This window comes from Diplotaxodon limnothrissa, linkage group LG8 (genome assembly GCF_057381915.1).
Source record: "Diplotaxodon limnothrissa isolate DT_005_m linkage group LG8, D_limnothrissa_male_GT1.1, whole genome shotgun sequence".
Classification (NCBI taxonomy): domain Eukaryota; kingdom Metazoa; phylum Chordata; class Actinopteri; order Cichliformes; family Cichlidae; genus Diplotaxodon; species Diplotaxodon limnothrissa.
The window spans coordinates 9385203-9404622 of NC_140603.1; the positions used below are offsets into that span (position 1 = coordinate 9385203).

Consider the following 19420-nt stretch of genomic DNA (forward strand, 5'->3'; position numbering starts at 1 on the left):
TTGGCTTTGCCTTGTTTATTAGTAAACTCTTTGTACTTGCAGTTGCATTGCATTAGCATACCGTGCATTAGCATAAATGAAAAAGTCTCCACCAGTTTAAGCAAATAATATATTAATGTTTCCACCATTTTCACCAGCTAGTTGGTAAACTTAGCTGCTACCATGTTATGCTGGCACTCACTAAAAAGGCAGCTGTTAATGTGAAAAAACAACAACAAAAAAACTACATTAATAGAAGCTAACATCTTCACAGAGAGGAAGCACAAAAACTAGGAATGACTAACATCTAACATCACCTAAATGGTGTTACATATTGGGTGTGACTTCATAGCTAAATAAACTATATTTTTTGACTCCAAAATATCCAACTTAGTCTAGAAACAGGATGAAACATGCATGGAAAATTGACCCTGACTTTCAATGCTAATAGCTTTGTATTAAAAAGCATTGCACTCAGTTTTAACTAGGGTTGCCAACCGTCCCTTAAAATACGGAATCGTCCCGTATTTAGAAACAAAAGTACACGTCCCGTATTGAGCTAATAAGGGACGCACTTTGTCCCGTAATACAGTGAGAATCAAAAGTAGTCTATAACTTTTAATGGAATTAACACTTTGTTTGAAAACATAATTCCCAGCCCCTCTCCTGCTTTGTGACCAATGAGCTGACAGCACACTTATGACAATTCGAGTATGACAATTCAGATTACCGCTCATCTCATTGGTCAAGGAAAGGTCGCTTACGGAGAAAATACTGGAAGACAACAGATGACCACAACAAGAAGCATGGCCAACAGGGAAACAAACGCCGACACTGCGGTGCAAGTCTCGGACGACAGTAAACCTTTTTTTTTTTTTCGCCTGTCCCGTTTGGCTCTTTTGCCATCAGAATTGTTGTCTAAAGGCAAAGAAAGATGCCCAGCGGATTTACTTTGCCAAATTGACCATCCCAGCCTTGCCGTAATGGTCCATTTGATTCACCTTTTATTGTTTATTTTATTTTCACTTACTGAATACGGGACAGACTTGACTGGGGGAAAGAAGGGGAGAAAGAAAGAGGGAAAGAGAAACAGCTGAGAAGAGGGACGGGGAGAAGGGCAAAAGACAAAAACCAACAGAATGAGCGGGGAAAAAAATGCATATATCGATCACCTGGATCACCTGCTGAGAAAGAAAAAAGAAAACAAGCAGAAGAGAACAAGAGTAATAGAATAAACAACATCACAATGATATATGGGAATATGACAGTAAATACTAAATATTAAACATTATTGTGCAGCACATAAGATCAACAGAACACAGTGTGCTTTGAGGTAGGAGCCAAAAAGGGTGTAGTTTGTGGGTGTGATCACCCGTGTGTACACCTGTGAGCATGGACGCGCTTGTTTTTTTTTCTTTTAAAGGTTCCTTCATGTAATGATCTGCTAGAGGGTGTGGGGGGGCCACAGCCCCGTCCTCCAGGGTATGAAGCAGGTATGGAGGAGATCAAAACTCCAGACATCCAGAGGCCCCCAGAACAGAAGAGACCAAGGAAGACCAACAGAGGGGCAGCCGCGCCACTGTCCCAGAAAGAGCTGAGGAGAGTCCCAGATGAGGGCTCACTCAGCAGCCAGGCCCCGATAAGCGGCCGCCAAGGAGTGAGCCGGTGTGTACCTGGACGCCCATCCCCGGACACAAAGAACCACCAACGCACCGATGTCTGAGGGAGTCCACCACTGGCAGGGGAAGTGGTGGTAGGGGGAGATAGGCCTCCAAACCTTGGAGGGCCTAAGATGTCCCCAGAGAGGTGGCGCCTGACACCCAACCTGACATATAGACACAGAAATACAGGCACACACAGATACAAACATCCATTCCCACCCTCATGCTCTCATATACACTTACTCCACACTCAACCAATGAGGAGACAGACATAAAGAGACGCTGTACACACGATCACACTCCCCAAGCGTACTCTACAAACCGGGTCTAGGTACCCTTGCCCCTGGAGGGGGGAACTGCACCCAGACCCAGGTGGTGTTACCCTTTTCCCTGCGGTGGGGGGAGGCAGACCGCCCCGACTCCGCAGCAGCAGGGAGGCCCCACACTCCAGACCGCAGTCGGACGGCCAACTCCTCCTCCTAGTCCTAGCCCCCCCGCTCCAGCAGGTCGCAGAGAACGGGGGTGAGAGAAGACTCCAAACCTCCCTCAACCCGCTCATTGTAGTGTTGATGCATGTGTGTTCTAAGGTGCATTTAAAACCCAGGAGGGCTTGGAGCTACCTGCCAGAGAGCAGCAGGTAAGCGCATGGTCCCTCCTGCTAGCCCTCAATGTCTACGTGTATTTAACATTGAGAGGTGGGCAACGACGCCAGGGGTGGGGTGTACACCCTGATGGTACTTTGGATTCCGTGTATCGTGCCCACCCCCAAGATCCTATATGTATGTGTAATGAGAGTGTGAGTAATGTGAATGTCTAAGTTGTGGGATAAAATTGAGGCAGAGGCAGCCAGAAGGGGACGGGGGGGTAGCCTCCTCTGCACCCTGGTGACATACCCCTACTCCAAGGTCCTGCATGTGTGGGTGGTTGTGGTGGAGCGGGAAGAGGGAGGCAGCTAGAGATGGGGAGGGAAGGAAGGGAGGGGCAAGTGACCCCTCCCTGGGGCCAGCTCCCCCGCTGACCCCAGTAGGCACCCCCATACTCCGCGACCCGCCAGGGAAAGGGGGCCCAGGCCCATCCAGACCGGGGCCTAGCGCAGCAGCGCCTCCCGGCCCCACAGAGCCCGGGACAGTCCACCCAACCCCACCACAGAGAAAACTGCACCCACCCCACCATCCACTCATCTTCCAGACTACATAAGACAATAAACACCCAGGCTGAGATCTTCTTCCACCTCTCCTGTATCTCCCCCTCCTGCAGAGAGAGCCCCTGAGGAGAGGAAAGCTCCTGCAAGATGTGACAATCTTCCCCACCAGTTGAAGAGCCCCCCAGGTGGCTCGATGCACCGGCGGCACCCTGCTCCAGGGCTGGGCCCCCATGCACGGACGACATGGACGACAGTAAAGCTAATGCTGGGCTTACACTGTGCGATTTTTGGCCCATTTTGAGCCGATTTTTGAGTCGTGCGACCGTTTTGGCGATCGGCCCGATTTTGGCCTTCATCTTGCGTCGTGCATCGTGTAGTATACGTGGGGTAACGAGAAGCGATTAACACCTCACGACCAGCTCCCGATCATCAATCGCTTGGTCGTGAGGATTTCAAACCTCGCGACCGTCGTGAGGGTGTCACCGCAGTTTGTCACACTGCGCACGCGCAAACACAAATGTCAGCGAAAAAGACGGCGCAGCACGGCAGTGTAGCGTGTGATCTGGACACAAGCGATGGAGGCACAACTTGTAGAACTTTGGAAAGCTCATCCAAGCCTTTTCGATGTGGCCTCACAAAATTATCACGACCACAACAACCGTGAAAATAGTTGGATCTACACTGCTGCTCAATCACAGCTGCCTGATCAATGTTTTTCATTAGCAATTTAGCAAAGTTGATGGTGGTGGTGTGTCTGTGTGAGTGAAAGACAGAGAGGGAGAGCGAGCGACAGATTTTCTGTTATAACCTTCATTTTATGGACGCACAGTGTGAGCACTCAGGTCGCATCAGAGCATCGGGACGTATAGTGTGAGACCCTGCATCGTGACCTACGAACTTCTAACCCCTGCGAGTCAATTGTGCAGTTTGAGCAGGAGCTGAATCGCGCGACTGAAAAAATCGCACAGTGTCTGCCCAGCATAAAGCTCACACACTATACGTCCCGATGCTCTGATGCGACCTGAGTGCTCACACTGTGCGTCCATAAAAATGAAGGTTATAACAGAAATTCTGTCGCTCTCTCTCTCTCTCTCTCTGTCTTTCACTCACACAGACACACCACCACCATCAACTTTGCTAAATTGCTAATGAAAAACATTGATCAGGCAGCTGTGATTGAGCAGCAGTGTAAATCCAACTATTTTCACGGTTGTTGTGGTTGTGATAATTTTGTGATGCCACATCAAAAAGGCTCAGATGAGGTTTCCAAAGTTCTACAAGTTGTGCCTCCATCGCTTGTGTCCAGATCACAGTCTGCACAGCCGTGCTGCTCCATCTTTTTCACCGACGTTTACGTGTTTGCGCGTGAGCAGTGTGAGCAGCTGTGGTGAGACCCTCACGAGCGATTGATGATCGGGAGCTGGTCGTGAGGTGTTAATCACTTCTCGTTACCCCACGTATACTACACGACGCACGATGAAGGCCAAAATCGGTCCGATCACCAAAACGGTCGCACGACTCAAAAATCGGCTCAAAATGGGCCTAAAACCGCACAGTGTAAGCCCAGCATTAGAGCAGCAATGTTTGTTCCCCTCAGAGAAAGGGAAGAATGGGAAAAGGAAAACACCTGGCTGGAAAAAGTTAATATGGACATGTGCAGTGAATATCAGCGCTATGTGGCCAGAAGTGTGATAATATAACTTATTTTGTGTAATAAACAACTGCAAGGATAGATGATTACAACAAATAGATGAGTAATACAAAAAAGTAATACATAGATGAATAATGATGATGACTTAAGATGCGTAATCATGGGAACAAGCGGGTTTACAAACAGGAGCAGTTGATTAGCATTAGAAAAGCTGAAATAATACCTCAACTGAAGCCAATTGTACTAAATGCACTATATGTGCACTGTTACAAGAATGTTTTTCTTTCTATTATTTTCTATTATTTTAAGTTAAGCAGGACAGAGTTCTTTTAAAGAAAGATTTACTTATATTCTCAAAAGTTAAGCATGACAGGCTTCTGTTTAAGAAAGAGACCTGTTTTATGTGTTAATGTTGTCATTTTGAGCTAAAAATAAATGGCTAAATGATCACTTGTTTCACATGTGTTCATATCACAAAGAATAGAATATGCATCTACTTAAATCAACTTCAAGTCAAATGGTTAAAAAAAATAATTTCACACACAAAAAAAGAGCTAGAAAATTCACCACACTGCATGGGAAGGGTGAAGACAACTGGGTCGCCCGGCCCTGGCCACGAGGTGTCCCTTATTTATTTTTCAGGGAGTTGGCAACCCTAGTTTTAACCCTCACATGTGCAACTATGTAGTAATAGAACTGTCACTAGACCCCATTTGTTTAAATTCCATTCATGCATTTGAGACATCAGTAGTGCTTTAGAAAGCAATTTCATTTCTATTAGCCACTCTTTATGTTGTGCTAGGCTAAACATGCCCTGGAGCTTTCTGTGCACTTTAAATTCACTACAAAGCTTTGTCTAATAACAGACATAATGTAGACATGATCAGCTTCTCTTTGTGCAGTGATCAATGGATAGTGTAGCAGTGGGTGTGCATACTGTATGCTTTACTGTCATGATAACTTTGCCTAAACCATTTCTGGATACCCAGTCATTCATCAATGTGCTACGCAGCCTGAATCCTCCCCAGCTAACCTCATCAGTTATTCAGCAAGTTTATTTCAAACCTTATTTATCACAGAATTCCTTCACAGATACAACAAACTCCCTAACCTCAAATCGAGCATGAAAACCGAGGAGGCTCCATCAAAATTTGTCAATTCCTTTCAGCATTTCGCTGTCTATCCATCATGATTTGCATAAAAATACGCCACTGGAAAGCCGGCCAGGGAAAATATAAAATAATATACAGTAGCGAGGTTCTTTTTCATATCTCGCACTATTGATTTCTGAAAAACTATCAAACAGACAGTATGGGGAAAAAAACATTGAAAAATGTCTTATGCATACCATGGATCGTTTGATATTTAAACATTGCTTCATTAGAAACAAATTGACAAAACAGACAAGCCCAATTTTAAATCTTTGCATGCATGCAAAGACGTGTGCAACAGACACCATAATATAGTTTCACAAAGCAGCAACCTCCAGGGCTGAAAAACGAAGCCTGGATCGAAATGCTTCAATGGCCACTCGAGGCTGGCTCCAAGAGCAAGTAAATCCCTGCAGACTTTCATGTTAAAAATGGCCATTGATTTCTTCCCTACTGTTTATCTTCGCTTCATCTATGAGTACTCCTTATTCGTGAGACTGGTGGCTACTTAATTTGATCACAGTACAGTGGCTGTGATCAGACAGATGGATACGCTGACTGAGGTGGACAGAAGATGGACAGATGGAAAGATAGAGGGCGACAGATAAAGGTTAGGTGAGGACAGCACTAGTTAAACATTTTACAGTGTCCTACATTCCTGAGCTGCCTCGCATACTTTTTCCTATTATAGTTCTTTCTGGGTGGCAAATATCACAGTATTTGTGTGCAGGCTCCGTTAAGAAGGTGGCGTTGCTGGAAAGCGTGTGTACCATCCTTCATGTGCCTGGCTCTTCAGGGACAAACACACACACGTCCAGCCTTTACGATAAGAGAGAGGACAAACCAAGAGGCATCACGCCCAGAAGTGTGTATGTGCGTGTGTGCAATGATATACACACTTTATGTCTTTGGTGGCTTTATTTTAAATGACATGAATTTCATTACACATTTCTGCAAGTTTGTCCTTGTGAGGATATATCTATATAAAGATATGCAGGGGCGCCGTATCAGTGTGTGTACAGAGTACAAAAAAGAGAAGAAGACGTTTTTTCGTGTTTTTCGTCCTCCACTTCACCCTCTTGCGTAGATCTGCTTCAGTTTGGAATTTGCCTCATGCAAACTCCCTCCAAGGCTGCGTCCTCCTCCCCGTCGCCCTGCCCTCTATCAGCATCATCAACGCTGGCACGGACTCTGACAAAACAGCGCACGACTTCCTGCAGTTGAGATCGTTTGTTTGATACACTCCATTTCTCCTCAGCTGTTTCTTCATTCCAGATGAGGGGAGATGGGTCAGTTTTCACTGAGCACATCGACCGTCATCTGGCTCTAATCAGGGGCAGCAAGTGTTTTTACAGTCTATTTTTGAGCAGACATCATTCATCATCTGCTTTTTAAGTTTGTTTATGTTAATCTGTCTGATGAAAAAATTACCCTAATATTTGTTGCTCTGGGGGATTTATAGCTTGTCTGTGGCGCTTGAACATAAGTTTTCCCATCCTGATGATGATACCGTAAATTTCCCACAGGGACCTCAGTGCTCAAAACTGAGATCATGCTGGATTTATTATATGTTCTCCTACTGGTGAGATTCTTTCACCTTTTTGCCCTTGCTGTGCTCATGTAAGCCGCTGTCTGGTTGCGGGATGGACAGTACTACGAAAATACTGTACACACCAAATGAAAATGAGGATGCTTTGAAATGCATCTATATCTGTTTTTCATATTTATTAAGAAAACAAAAAATGAATGGGCATCTACACACAGTAGGATTTCAGTTAATGTCATTTGAACATCATGGAAACAGTTGGTACTATTAAAGGAAAAAAAGTCCCTTGGTGGAAGGGAAGTATATGCAGAATTACATCTTAGATGTGACAGAAATATCCTACAACTTAAATATGATAACAGATGAAATTATCCGGTCTTTAAGTGATGATGTTTGAACCCTGCTTACGGGTCCAAACTAGTCTGTGTTATTAAGGCCGTTGTGTTTTTAACATGGTTTAATGCTTTGTATTTTGTTCTATTTAATCTGAACAACCCCTTATCAAAAACGACGTGATCACTGTCAGCCTCTCTGTTTTTATTACCACTATTCATTTTAAAGCTTGGTTTTTAAAACCTTACATTGTAACTACAGCCCAGCCCATGCAGACTTTATTAATGGCTAACTTCGTAATGTGGATTATCTCAGTTGTTTGTTCTCCTGACTGAAGTGTGGTCCATTTACAGCAGCCTGCCATGCGATTGCATTTGTCACTAACCATCAGGAACCCTCATGTTAACTTCAGCTTCACTGTGTTTATGTTATGCTAACATAGCTGTGTAGCTAGCCACCACGTAGCACATCATTATATACCAGCTAGCCCAACTTCAGTAACCCTACAAACATTACTGATGTTTAGTTTTCTGTCTTCATTTATGTCGGAAGTGATAGCAGAGCTGAATGTTTCAATTTTTTCTCAAATCTCTCAGTAAGAACGTGGTATATTATATTTGGGTGAAAACTAGAGAGTTAACTTCCCGCTAACTTCTAATGCTGTTAAATTTCCTAAATTCTGTTTTCATGGATGCCTGGATGTTAAACTTAATTGTTATACCTGGCAAAGCAGCCACACTGATTATTTTGTTAAAAATGAAATAATTTAGACAGTTTGTAACTCTGTGTTTGTTTGACTTTGGGACCTGAAGCGGTGTTTGAACCCGGACATGGCTAATGATGTCAGACTTAAAGATCGGATAACTGTTGTAGATAAAGAGAAAAACAGTAAAGACATTTCAACACAAGAAGAGACTTTGTGAAAGTAAATGACTTTAGTGACTCCAATGTCTGCTAACAATCAACGGTCAGCTACAAAACGATGCATGACGAGCAACACACGTAACCACCTAAAGCTCGATTGCTGTGATATTCCCACTCTTAATTTGACTTACAATTTATTTTTTCAGTAACATTTGAATTTTGCTGTTATTTTTGTTAAAATTAGCACTGATTCTAGCACATCTTGCCAACCAAGCTAGCTATTGTTTGCTAAAAACAAAGCAATCCATGCTCTCTTCCAAATATGAAATATGTTGATCTTTGGTCTTTTGGTGCTTATAAACTAATATTTGTTGATTTAATTAAAGAATTTGTATTATTTCTTATATTAGATAACCTCTTCATTAGTACAGTGTTTTTTAGTATAGAAATTGTCCATCCATCCATCCATTTGCTTCCGCTTATCCTTTTCAGGGTCGCGGGGGGCGCTGGAGCCTATCCCAGCTGTCATAGGGCAAGAGGCAGGGTACACCCTGGACAGGTCGCCAGTCTGTCGCAGGGACAGACAACCATTCGCACTCACATTCATTCGCACATTCCCACCTAGTGACAATTTGGATTATTCGATTAACCTATCCCCACAACCGGCATGTCTTTGGACGGTGGGAGGAAGCCGAAGTACCCGGAGGGAACCCACGCAAACACGGGGAGAACATGCAAACTCCACACAGAAAGACCCCGGCCTGATGTTGGAATTGAACTCAAGACCTTCTTGCTGTGCGGCAACAGTGCTAACCACCGTGCCACCGTGCTGCCCTAGAAATTGTCCTGTGCGTCTATATTACAGTGAGGGTTACTTACAGATACTTTTTATTGCTCTTGCTTTAGACCAGGTGTCTCATACGTCCAGACAACTTCAGGAAATGTGAAGGACAATATAGATTTGGATTTTTTTTGAGTATTTTCAAGTTTTAACGAGTTCTCATTTGCCATTCATACTAAACCAAAGTAATACCTCACATATAAAAAATTAAATGACAGGAAAATTATTGTGAGCTTGCAGTAAAAAAATTAAAAGAAAACTATTTTAGAATTCCAAGGCAATCTGGGAAATGAACTAACATTACTTTTTCTGTAGCTTTGCACATTTATCATTATCACCTCTCCAGCCCATTTAAGATCAAAGTGGGCCCTATATGTCGCCCACAATGTAAAATGTGATTATGGAAAAACCTACATTTCCCATAATCTAACAGTATGCTGTTTCCTATTTTCTGGTATGAAGTGAGATTATTTAAGGAAATTTTCTATACTTGACAAAAGAGCCAAATGAGGCACTTTCATGAGCTGATTTGAAACATAGGTTGAGTGTTCTTATAATGTTGTCTTATATATCAACCATAGTATGTGTAATATTTTGTCATAAAGCCGTCCTTACGCTGATTCAGTTCTGTACTTTCAAATGTCTTTCTTTTCTAAGTCACTGTTTCATAAAAATAAACTGAATGTCCATAGCAACCATTACTGAATATTACACAGGTTGAGGTTCCTGTTTCCAGGGACTGGAAGATACCGCTAACCTCATGTCTCTGCTGGTTGTGGGAGGGCATCTCCATGCTGTTCTGTTAACTGTTTACCCATTTACCTTCTCTCTCCGGCCTGCAAGCCATCTGTCAGCTCTGTGTATGCATACTTGTGATTGTGTATGTGCGTCTGAGAGAACGAGAGAGGGAAGGAGTAGCTATTCGTGTTTTGCTCCAGTGTAACAAGCAAGAAGGGATTGTCCCGGGACACCTTAATGTGTAAAAGGCGGGCATTCATGGGTTCATTAAGGGAGTTTCTCCCACTTAAGGTGCTGCACACACACACACACACACACACACACACACCCTCTCCGACATGTGTTGCGAATTTGTCAGACAGACAGACTTGGAGTCAGTTCGAGGAGGGAATTCCTTCATCTGCACGCTCCTTCAAGCAGCACATGTGCTCAGCATCTGGTCCACACGCTCACACACACACATATCCAACACACACGTAAGCAGAGGCAGTGAGTGTGAGAAGGGATAACGATAAACACTGATCAAAAAACAAGAAAAACGTTTTTTCAGGCATTCCACAGTCTCTCCCCTAAGTGTTGTCCTTCTAACCTCCCATCACAGTCAGAAAAGCGCCTCTAAAGAGCTGCCGGAGTGTGTGTGTGTGTGTGTGTCTGTGTGTGTGTGGCTTCTCAAGGTTAAGAGGCCGACTGATCTGATGCTGCTCTTTTATGTACTGTCGAAGCCATATCCTCCATCCAGTGATGAGTGATTCACCCGCTCTTGACGTCTCAAAGGGGATGCGCATATGCCACTCTCTGCTTTGAAGGCTGATTGTGCGAAGGTACATGCGAATATAACCGTGTGTTTGTCAGGCTCGCAAACATCACGTGGATGCTTTGCTTCATGTGCAAGCACAAACAGGCACAGCACTGTGTGTGTGTCTCAGTGTCAGTGTGTAAGCATGTGTGCGTTTTTCAAACTTTTCTGGACTTTCAGTTGCAGTCCACAGAGCGCTGGAATGAAAGCATATTGTTTGCCAGAACACATGCATTGCAGCCATGTCTAAAAGCAAGAATGTAAATGTGGTTCAGAACCTTACGATGATTAAGATAAGATAAGATAAGATAAGATAAGATAAGATAAGATAAGATAGAACTTTATTAATCCCTCGGGTGGGTTCCTCTGGGAAATTCGATTTCCAAAAAAGCACAGCACCGACAGAAGTTACAGAGTTAACACACACACATATATATAAATACAGAGACAATATAAATAAAATATACGAAGGGGATAAATAGAATAAATAGGAATAAAAAATAAAAATACAAGTGAATTGCACATTTCAAGTATTGAGTCTATTGCACCGTTGACTATTTACAAAAGTATTGCACAAAAGGTATTGCACAGTGAGGTGAAGAGGCACTACAGCTTAGTTGTTCCCTCCTTTGTCCTCCTGTTTCCCCTCCCTCTCCCCTCCAGAGAGTAGGATCACCACTTGCCCTGTGAGGGGTGGGAAGTGTTTAATACATGCAAAATATAATTAGCTACATAATAACGTTTTCCCATTTTTCTGTGTTTTAATTCCCAGCGTGATCGAGCACGTCCTGCAGAAACAGCAACAGCATTTGCCGCGGCTCTATTCACACATGCTTCCATTCTTTCTGTATGTTCCAGGATGCTGGAGTACTCGCTCAACCTGCAGAACGTCAGCTTTTCAGCAGTGAGGACAGTTCGTGTGCTGAGGCCGCTGAGAGCCATCAACCGAGTGCCAAGTGAGTGTAGATCTCTGCTCACAAGCCACATCCCAGACCCTCATACACTCCGTCCTTTTGCAATTTTAGGCTTCCTCTCCTTGTTTTCTAAAAGTCAGGCCAGGTTGCCCAACTTTTAGTCTGGGAATAGCTTTAGGCCAATTTCAGTTATTATTAAAAAGTAGATGGTGGCGGTGCAAGCGCAGGGTGAGAACACAGATAATCGTCCAGTCTGTGAGGTTCAAGCGGCTGTGCTCTGACAAAAAAAATCACACAGACAGTATGGAAACATTCAAAAACACATTCAGCACACTAATTGTTTTGCTTCCTTTGATATCTCAGTATCGCTCCTTTCATTGGGCCAAAACAGTCAGGTCCAATTTTAAATGCGCTTGGCATTTTTCCTTTTTCTTTCTTTCTTTCTTTTTTTTTAAATTGCATGCAAAAGCAGGAACCCATGTGTGCAACAGACACCATATCATAGTTTGACCAAGCAGCCAACCAACCTGCAGGGCTGAAAAATGAAGCCGGCATGGAAAAGCGCCAATGGCCATGTCATGATCCTGGGTCTGCTGACCCAGCGTTTTGTGTTTAGTTTATGTAGCCTTCAGGTTTCCTAAGTTTATCATTATCATGCCTAGGTGTTACTAGTTATTTTCCCCTCGTGTTTCCACTATGTTAAGTCTCCCCTGCTTTCATGTATTTTATGTCTGTGGCGTATGTTGTCAGTCCAGGTTGTCATGTTTATATCTCACTGTTTCCTGTCTTATTGTGAAGAGGTCTGGTGTGTCTGTGTTCATCGTGTTCAGTTTTACTCTCCCATTGTCACGTCGTTATGTTCATGTGTGTCAGCTGGTTCCCCATGTGTTGCCACTTCCCTCATTATCCTCCTGTGTCCATTTAGTCTGTGTGCTCTCAGCCATTCTTTGTCAGGTCGTCTGCTCATCCATGTCTCATCCCCAGGTACCCATGTCAGTTCACTATGGTTAAGCTTTTTCATGTTTTGTTATTAGTTCACCCAGTTTAGGTTATTGTTTAGTTTTCACCGATGCCCGATTATTTTTACCCTCATTGCTAGCCTCAATAAACGGCTTGTTTTGTTTATCCACACTACGTTTTGGTCTGCGTTTGAGTCCTCCTCTGCAACACATACGGTCTGCCCCAGCCAGACCGTGACAGGCCACTTGAGGCTGGCTCCAAGAGTGACTAAATCCCCACAGTCTTTCATGTTAAAATGGCTAACTTCTGCTAAGAAATTAGCCTAATGCCAACAAAAAAATTGTTCATGTGTTGTTTTGATCTCTATAATAACCACATAGCAGTATTTTTTTTTTACATTCACTCCTTAGGCTCTTGTTTGCTATTAGCTGTTTTTCAGTATGCTTCAAATCAAGAGAGCAAAAACAGCAAAGAGTGACCTTTGTATTTTTTTGTAATTCACCTCTTTCAATCTTGTTGAGGCTAAAGTTGAAGTTAAAGTTGTTTTAGCAGACTTGATGCTTAGCAGACAGCTAAAATCAAATCACTAAGTCGGACCACTCAGTTGTGTTCTCTTGATTCCCCTTGAAGCATGCTGAAAAACAGCTAACAACTATCCTGTGCATTAAAATTAGTATCCCTTTTGCCCTGACCCTGTCTCCCCTCACCCTAAGCTGTTGCAGCAGATGGTTGCCTTTCCCTGAGCCTGATTCTTCCAGGTTTCTTCCTGTTAAAAGGGAGTTTTTCCTTCCTACCATCGCCAAGTGTTTGCTCATAGGTGGTTGTCTGACTGTTGGGGTTTTCTCTGCATTATAGTAGAGTCTGTACATTATAGTAAAATAAATAAAACTGATTTGAACTGATGCTGAGGAGTCCTGTAAATAGAAATCAAAAGGCACATCCAAAAATGGATACTGCTTGCTTCCCAATGGCCAGCAAGCAGTATTTTGGTTCTCGTGATGAACTAGGCTTGATAGCCAAAGATATTAGCCATATGGTTTTATCTTATCTTATATCTTATATTGGGTCTATTTGCCTGTAATGTTGCTTGCTATAATTGTTGGTCATGCAGGTTCAGTTCCTCCACAATGGCGGTATGTAGGTCAGAGGCAAGTTGATCCACGGTTGGACACCTTCAGCGTCTCTGTGTTTTGCTATTCTCCCCATCCAAACAGTTTTGGTCTCTGACAGATTTATAAGCAATTTTCCAATTCACCAACTTCTATTAAAGGACTGTAGTTCATAGCAACACTCACAGACCCTCAGTCACTCGCCCTGTCTCGCATCCTCGCCCATCTCATACTTACTCTCACACCCTCCCCAGAAAGAGTGCCCCCTGTTCCCTTCCCCTTCTATTCCATTGGTCTGCATTACTGTTTAATCAGTGCAGATTGAATTTCCAGTGCACACATTAAGGTTTAAATAAATCATAAGGATTTCTATAGTACCCCAGCAGTCCACTTGGTGCCTTCCTTCTTAACTTGATATCAGCACCTGCAATGCTTTCATTTTAGATACAGATCCTAATTATGTCATTGGCTTCTCTCAGAATCATTTCATCGCAATGTGTTTCAGTGTGTGTGTGTGTGCAGGTGTTTACCCCATGTGGGTGCATGAATGGGATATCAACCCCCTTCCTCACCCATTCCCCCAGCCGATGACACTCTTAAGCCCCTTGTATAATCTCACTCTCTTGTCAATCAAAGCCATTGCGGGGGGTTCACCCTTGCTCATTACCCCTCATATGCAACACACACACACTAAGAGAGTGCACAGTTACTCACACTGACTCGCTCATTAGGCATCCAACCATCCCTCACCCTAATCATGGAACTAATAGTGGCATTCATGTGCGGATGATTTGGTCTGACTCTGGCCCTGTGGGGAAAATGTCATTGGGTAGATTTGTACTGGTGGTAGTGATGGGGCGGGTGGTGGGGGGGATGCCTTTGGTGTGGCTTCTATCTGTCTTCTGCCCCCGTTTTAGCTTTTTTGCTGTCTAATCAGATCTTGTGGAGAAACTTGCAGCATTCATCATGACTCTGGGTGGGGATGTTTGTTGTGTAGCTCGGGCTATTTGGAGGTAAACTGAATTGAATCTGAACACGTGGGTTCTCCAGTTTTTTGATGTTGGCCATTCATGTCCTAGATGATAGAGAGGTTTTAGAGTATGAGGCTTTTTCCCATTTCTGTTTTTCCCCAGTTTCATTAGTCTACAGTGATACAAAGGCCAAAGCTGCAGTTTGACATTTGAAAGTTCACCAAGTTGATAAAAGAATTTGACTTGCCTAATTGGCGCATTTGCCACATTTTAAAAGAGGTGATGTGGCTTTGAGTCATACATGCAAAAGCAGCTCTGTCCACCTAATTAATTATATAATTTATTATTGATATACAGTGCTCAAGCATATTAAAAAAACACTTAGAAAAGTCATCAGATCATGCTGGATATCAATACTTATACAGCCTGGGTAAGGTGTTAGGAGTGAAAGGATACCAAACTGTTTGATGGAGATTGGTATTATCGTTAAGGCTGAAGTCAAAGACACCCTGAAAATCAAAGCGCAAATATGATGAAGCAGGCCGGTCAGTTCTGCTGGAATTTCATTGCATCAACTGAAAATAGTACTCAGTAGTTTGTATGGCTACCACCTGCTTGTTTGAATGCCTGGCAATGTTGGGGAATGTTCCTAACGAGATGACGTACTGGGGAAACCCCCCAGATCTGGACCAGGGCATCACTGAGTTCGTGGATAGTTTGAGGTGCAGCCTGGTGGCTTCAGATGGACTAGATAATGTCTCAGGAGTGTTCTCTTAGATTTAGGTCAGGAGAGCGTGGGACAGGTTAAAGGTATCAGTTCCTTCATCCTCCAGGAGCTGCCTGCGTACTCTTGCCACATGAGGATGAGTACAGTCATGAACCAGGAGGAAGCCAGGACCCACTGACCTAGCATCAGACCTGACAGTTGGTGCAGGGATTTTATTCTGATATCTAATGGCAGACCATCACTGACCTACCACCAAACTGCTCACTGTGACTAACGTTACAGGCAGCATAATGTTGTTCATGGCTTCTCCAGACCCTTTCATGTAGGGCTGGGCGATATATCGAGTTTTTTAAAAATATCGATATATTTTCATACGAGATATAAGATGTGACAATATCGTTTATATCGATATAGTCTATGTTACGTTATAATTATACTTGTGGAGCCGCAGGTTTGCCTCTCTTTCGTCCACTTTTGTCTCTACGCAACGTTACTCGGCCTCGCCTCTCCTTCACTGAACACAACTCCGCCTCCCCCATAGCTTCACCTGCAGGCAATGACAAGATGAAAGCGGAAAATCTCCGTTAGCGAGTTACCGTGCATGGGGCTGGACGGCGTCAACGTGTTAGCGAGCTAACCGCGCTAGCGAGCTAACCGCGCTAACGACATGCAGCCCGGAGGGGCTGCACGGCCTAAAATCGTTTCATTTTCTCAAAAATCGACAGTGCGCCTTATGTATGAATTCTGGTTGTGCTTACTGACCGCGAACCGATTTTATGTGGTACACAGCGCTCAGCAATCTGTCAAAAAAAATTTTATTATGACTTTGCTAAGCTACAGAGCTGCACCGCTTGATGGATTGTCGGAGGATTACGGCTACCGAGGAGGAGCCTCGCGGAGTGATACGTACTGTGTGTGTATAAGGACCACAAATGGCACCTGTTCAGAGACGTGGTGCAGCTGTGAAATCTGTCTCTTTGTTATTATGCTCAGCGTCTATTAGTTTACATTTTGACTGCACAATTGTGAGCTTTTTGTTATGCACAAAAACAACATTGTTTTCTTTTATTTATGGACCATGATTATTTAATAAATGCTGATAATTTATTTTTGAGTAATTTCTTCATGTACATCTACGCTGTATGTAAATAAAAGTGCCCGTGTGACATCTGGGACAGTGTGACTAGGAACTCTCTTTTTGTTCTTAACTTATGGCTTTAAAAAAAAAAATCCAGATATATATCTTATATCGCCATCCAGCTAAAAAATATCGAGATATGAATTTTGGGTCATATCGCCCAGCCCTACTTTCATGTCTGTCACATGTGCTCCGGGTAAGCAGATGTGACAGGTCCAACACGTGGACCTGCTAATTCTGATATTCTATCACGAATGCCAATCAGGATGATGCCGAACAGCAAGCAAAGGTCCCACTAGAGAATGTAGGGCCCTCGAGCCACCCTCTTGAAGTCTTTTTCTGATTGTTTACACCAATGACGTGCTGGAGAACATTTTTATAGTGCTCTACAAAAGAATAGATACCAGTCCTGCTGATGGGTTAAGGACTTGTCCAGCTCTCCTAGAGTAACTGTGTCTCTCCTGGAATATTTTTCATGCTATTGAGACTGTGCTGGGAAACATAGGAAACCTGCCAATAGCATGTATTGAGATAACACCCTGGACAAGTTGGACTACCTATGCAACCTCTGCAGGCTCCCAGTATCTCCTCATGTTACCAGTAGTGACAGTGACCATAGCCACATGCAAAATTAGTAAAAAAAAAAAAAAAGCAGTCAGAAAAGATGAAGAGGGAAAAAATGTAATTTGCCTTAACCTGTGAAATCATTCATATTTTGGGGATTGGTGCTAATTTCATTAACACCAAAGCAGACACCAACACCGAATATCTTGTCTAAATATGGTATCTGATATTTTGTTCTGATTTTACTACCTTATTTGGGAGGGGGGACAAGTGGTATATTTGACTTATTGGCAGGCAATTATTTTATTATATTTTTAAGTCACTTAACACTTGCCTAAGAATCACTAAAGTATAAACTGGCACCTTACTTAAGGGATGAATCATTTTTGTGTCTATACATAATAAACAACTTAGCAGCGAACCCATTTTAAATAGCATCTGCAGGCACTTTGTTGCTAGAAGCAACACAATTCGTTCCCATTTCTTTAGCTGAATCTATGAAAAATGCCAAGGATAACACAGTTGGACAAGCATGAAATAGTGTTCTTGCACCAACAAGGTGATTCCCAAAGAGCTATTAGCTGAAAACTTGGTACAGTATATCTCAGCATGGAATATAGTGTGTTTTTAGAAATTTGAGGAAATTGCCCTTCTTTTTCTGGGGCACAAACGAAGAAGTGGCAAAAACTATCTATAAAAGATGAATGGTATCTGAAAGTCATTTCCATAAGAAATAGGAACAAATCCATCAAAGACCTGACACAGGATCTCAGAGATGCAAATGGGACTTCAGTTGAGCCACCTACTGTTCGGTGGGGCGTCATCAGAAATGGTCTCAGTAGAAGGGTGGCTGTCAAGAAGCCATTGTTCAAAAGCTTCAGGAAGCCCGCAGAACTTCCTGAAGTCTACTTAAAGAAATTGAACGAAAACTTTTATCAGAGAGTTCAGGCTGTGTTGAGCTACAAAGATGGTCATACTAAATATTGACTTACAAACTCTTGTGTTTTACAAACTCGGGCATTTCAGTAAATTAATCTTTTTCCCACTTGCCTAATGAAACACAAAGAAATACTGGGTAACTTAAGACTTATGGACAGTACTTTACATGAATGAAGTTAACGGTGATTCAGTGCTCTCAGAGACAAAAGAGAGATGTATCAAGTTACATTGGGGAAAAATATCTACCAAGAGGGAAAAAAGGCTTTTAAGAACATTATCTTCTATCAAACTAGTAACCTTTCTATTGTGATTTTTAGTCGACTTGACTGTTGATTCAATATTTGCAATTTTAGTGTCCTGGTGACCACCGAAATTCAAGTTAATTTAGTGCTTGAAAACAACCGCTGAAATACGAGTGCCTGCAGGCCGAGTGGCATGATTGCTTCAAGAAGGAGTTTTGGCGGGAAATAAACTCCCTGGTGTCTCTCTTTCGTCCACTGTGTGCACAGAGATGCATCTAGGCCAGTGTATTTCCGCTGTTCCATCTGTGCCTCACAATTAGCATTATGTAGAGAGTTTCCTTAGTAAATCTGTTAACATGGTGTGAATATGTTGCAATCAACCTGGGGTTATTCAAATCCAGTGTGAATTGGGCTTAAGAGCTGCATATGCATGAACATTAAATGCTCATGTTTCTAAGTGATTAGCCAGCATTCTGGGCTCAGGTGTAGAGCAGCTGACCACTCCACAGGTTGAAAGAAAGCCATTTGGCACATTAACAGCAATTACTCTAATGCAGTGAGCATCAGCTCTATGCAGTGTAGGTGTTGTGTAGGAAAAGGTATTTTATTTAGCACCAGCAAAGTTTCAAATCACCAATACTGTCATTGCTATTTAGTATGGATGGGTATATAATGTGTAGACAGGGTTGCAGTTTGCTATGTTGAAATGGAAATGGTATATCTCTGCTACTGGAGAACAAGGGAAATGGGTCACCATACTCAATAGATCTCTTTATCTATCCATCTATCTGTGATGACTCTCTAGTTTTAATTGTCAGTTGTATATTTCAATATATCAAAAATGTAAACGTAACTAAACCTGCAGGTGACACGTGTCTGCACACCTCAGCTGATGGCTTATATGCAAGCACTTACAGGTCAGCACCTTTTGCTAATATGGTAAAAACTTTCCATCTCCAGCCTTGTATTTAAATTTCTTGTTGCTATTAGTCCACTGCTGCCAAGAATGTAAGTCATCTGAACCTGGCTCAGCAAATGTATAAACTGTTAAGAGTTCACATTCCTCCTTGTTGTTATCCGGAGCCCCTCGCGGGTCTTTTTGGACTTTTTTCTTTGTCTTACCTTGAGTCCATATTGGAACAGAAGGCTGAA

The 19420-nt window shown here is 42.9% G+C and overlaps 1 protein-coding gene across 1 annotated transcript in view; it reads left to right on the forward strand.

Moving 5' to 3' along the window:
- The window catches only part of cacna1g (calcium channel, voltage-dependent, T type, alpha 1G subunit), a 350831-nt gene that overhangs the window by 167090 nt on the left and 164321 nt on the right, over positions 1 to 19420 (forward strand). Inside the window, exon 5 of the mRNA XM_085361223.1 lies at positions 11563 to 11660. Coding sequence (XP_085217349.1) covers positions 11563 to 11660 — 98 coding nt within the window. The remainder of the gene's footprint in view (positions 1 to 11562; positions 11661 to 19420) is intronic.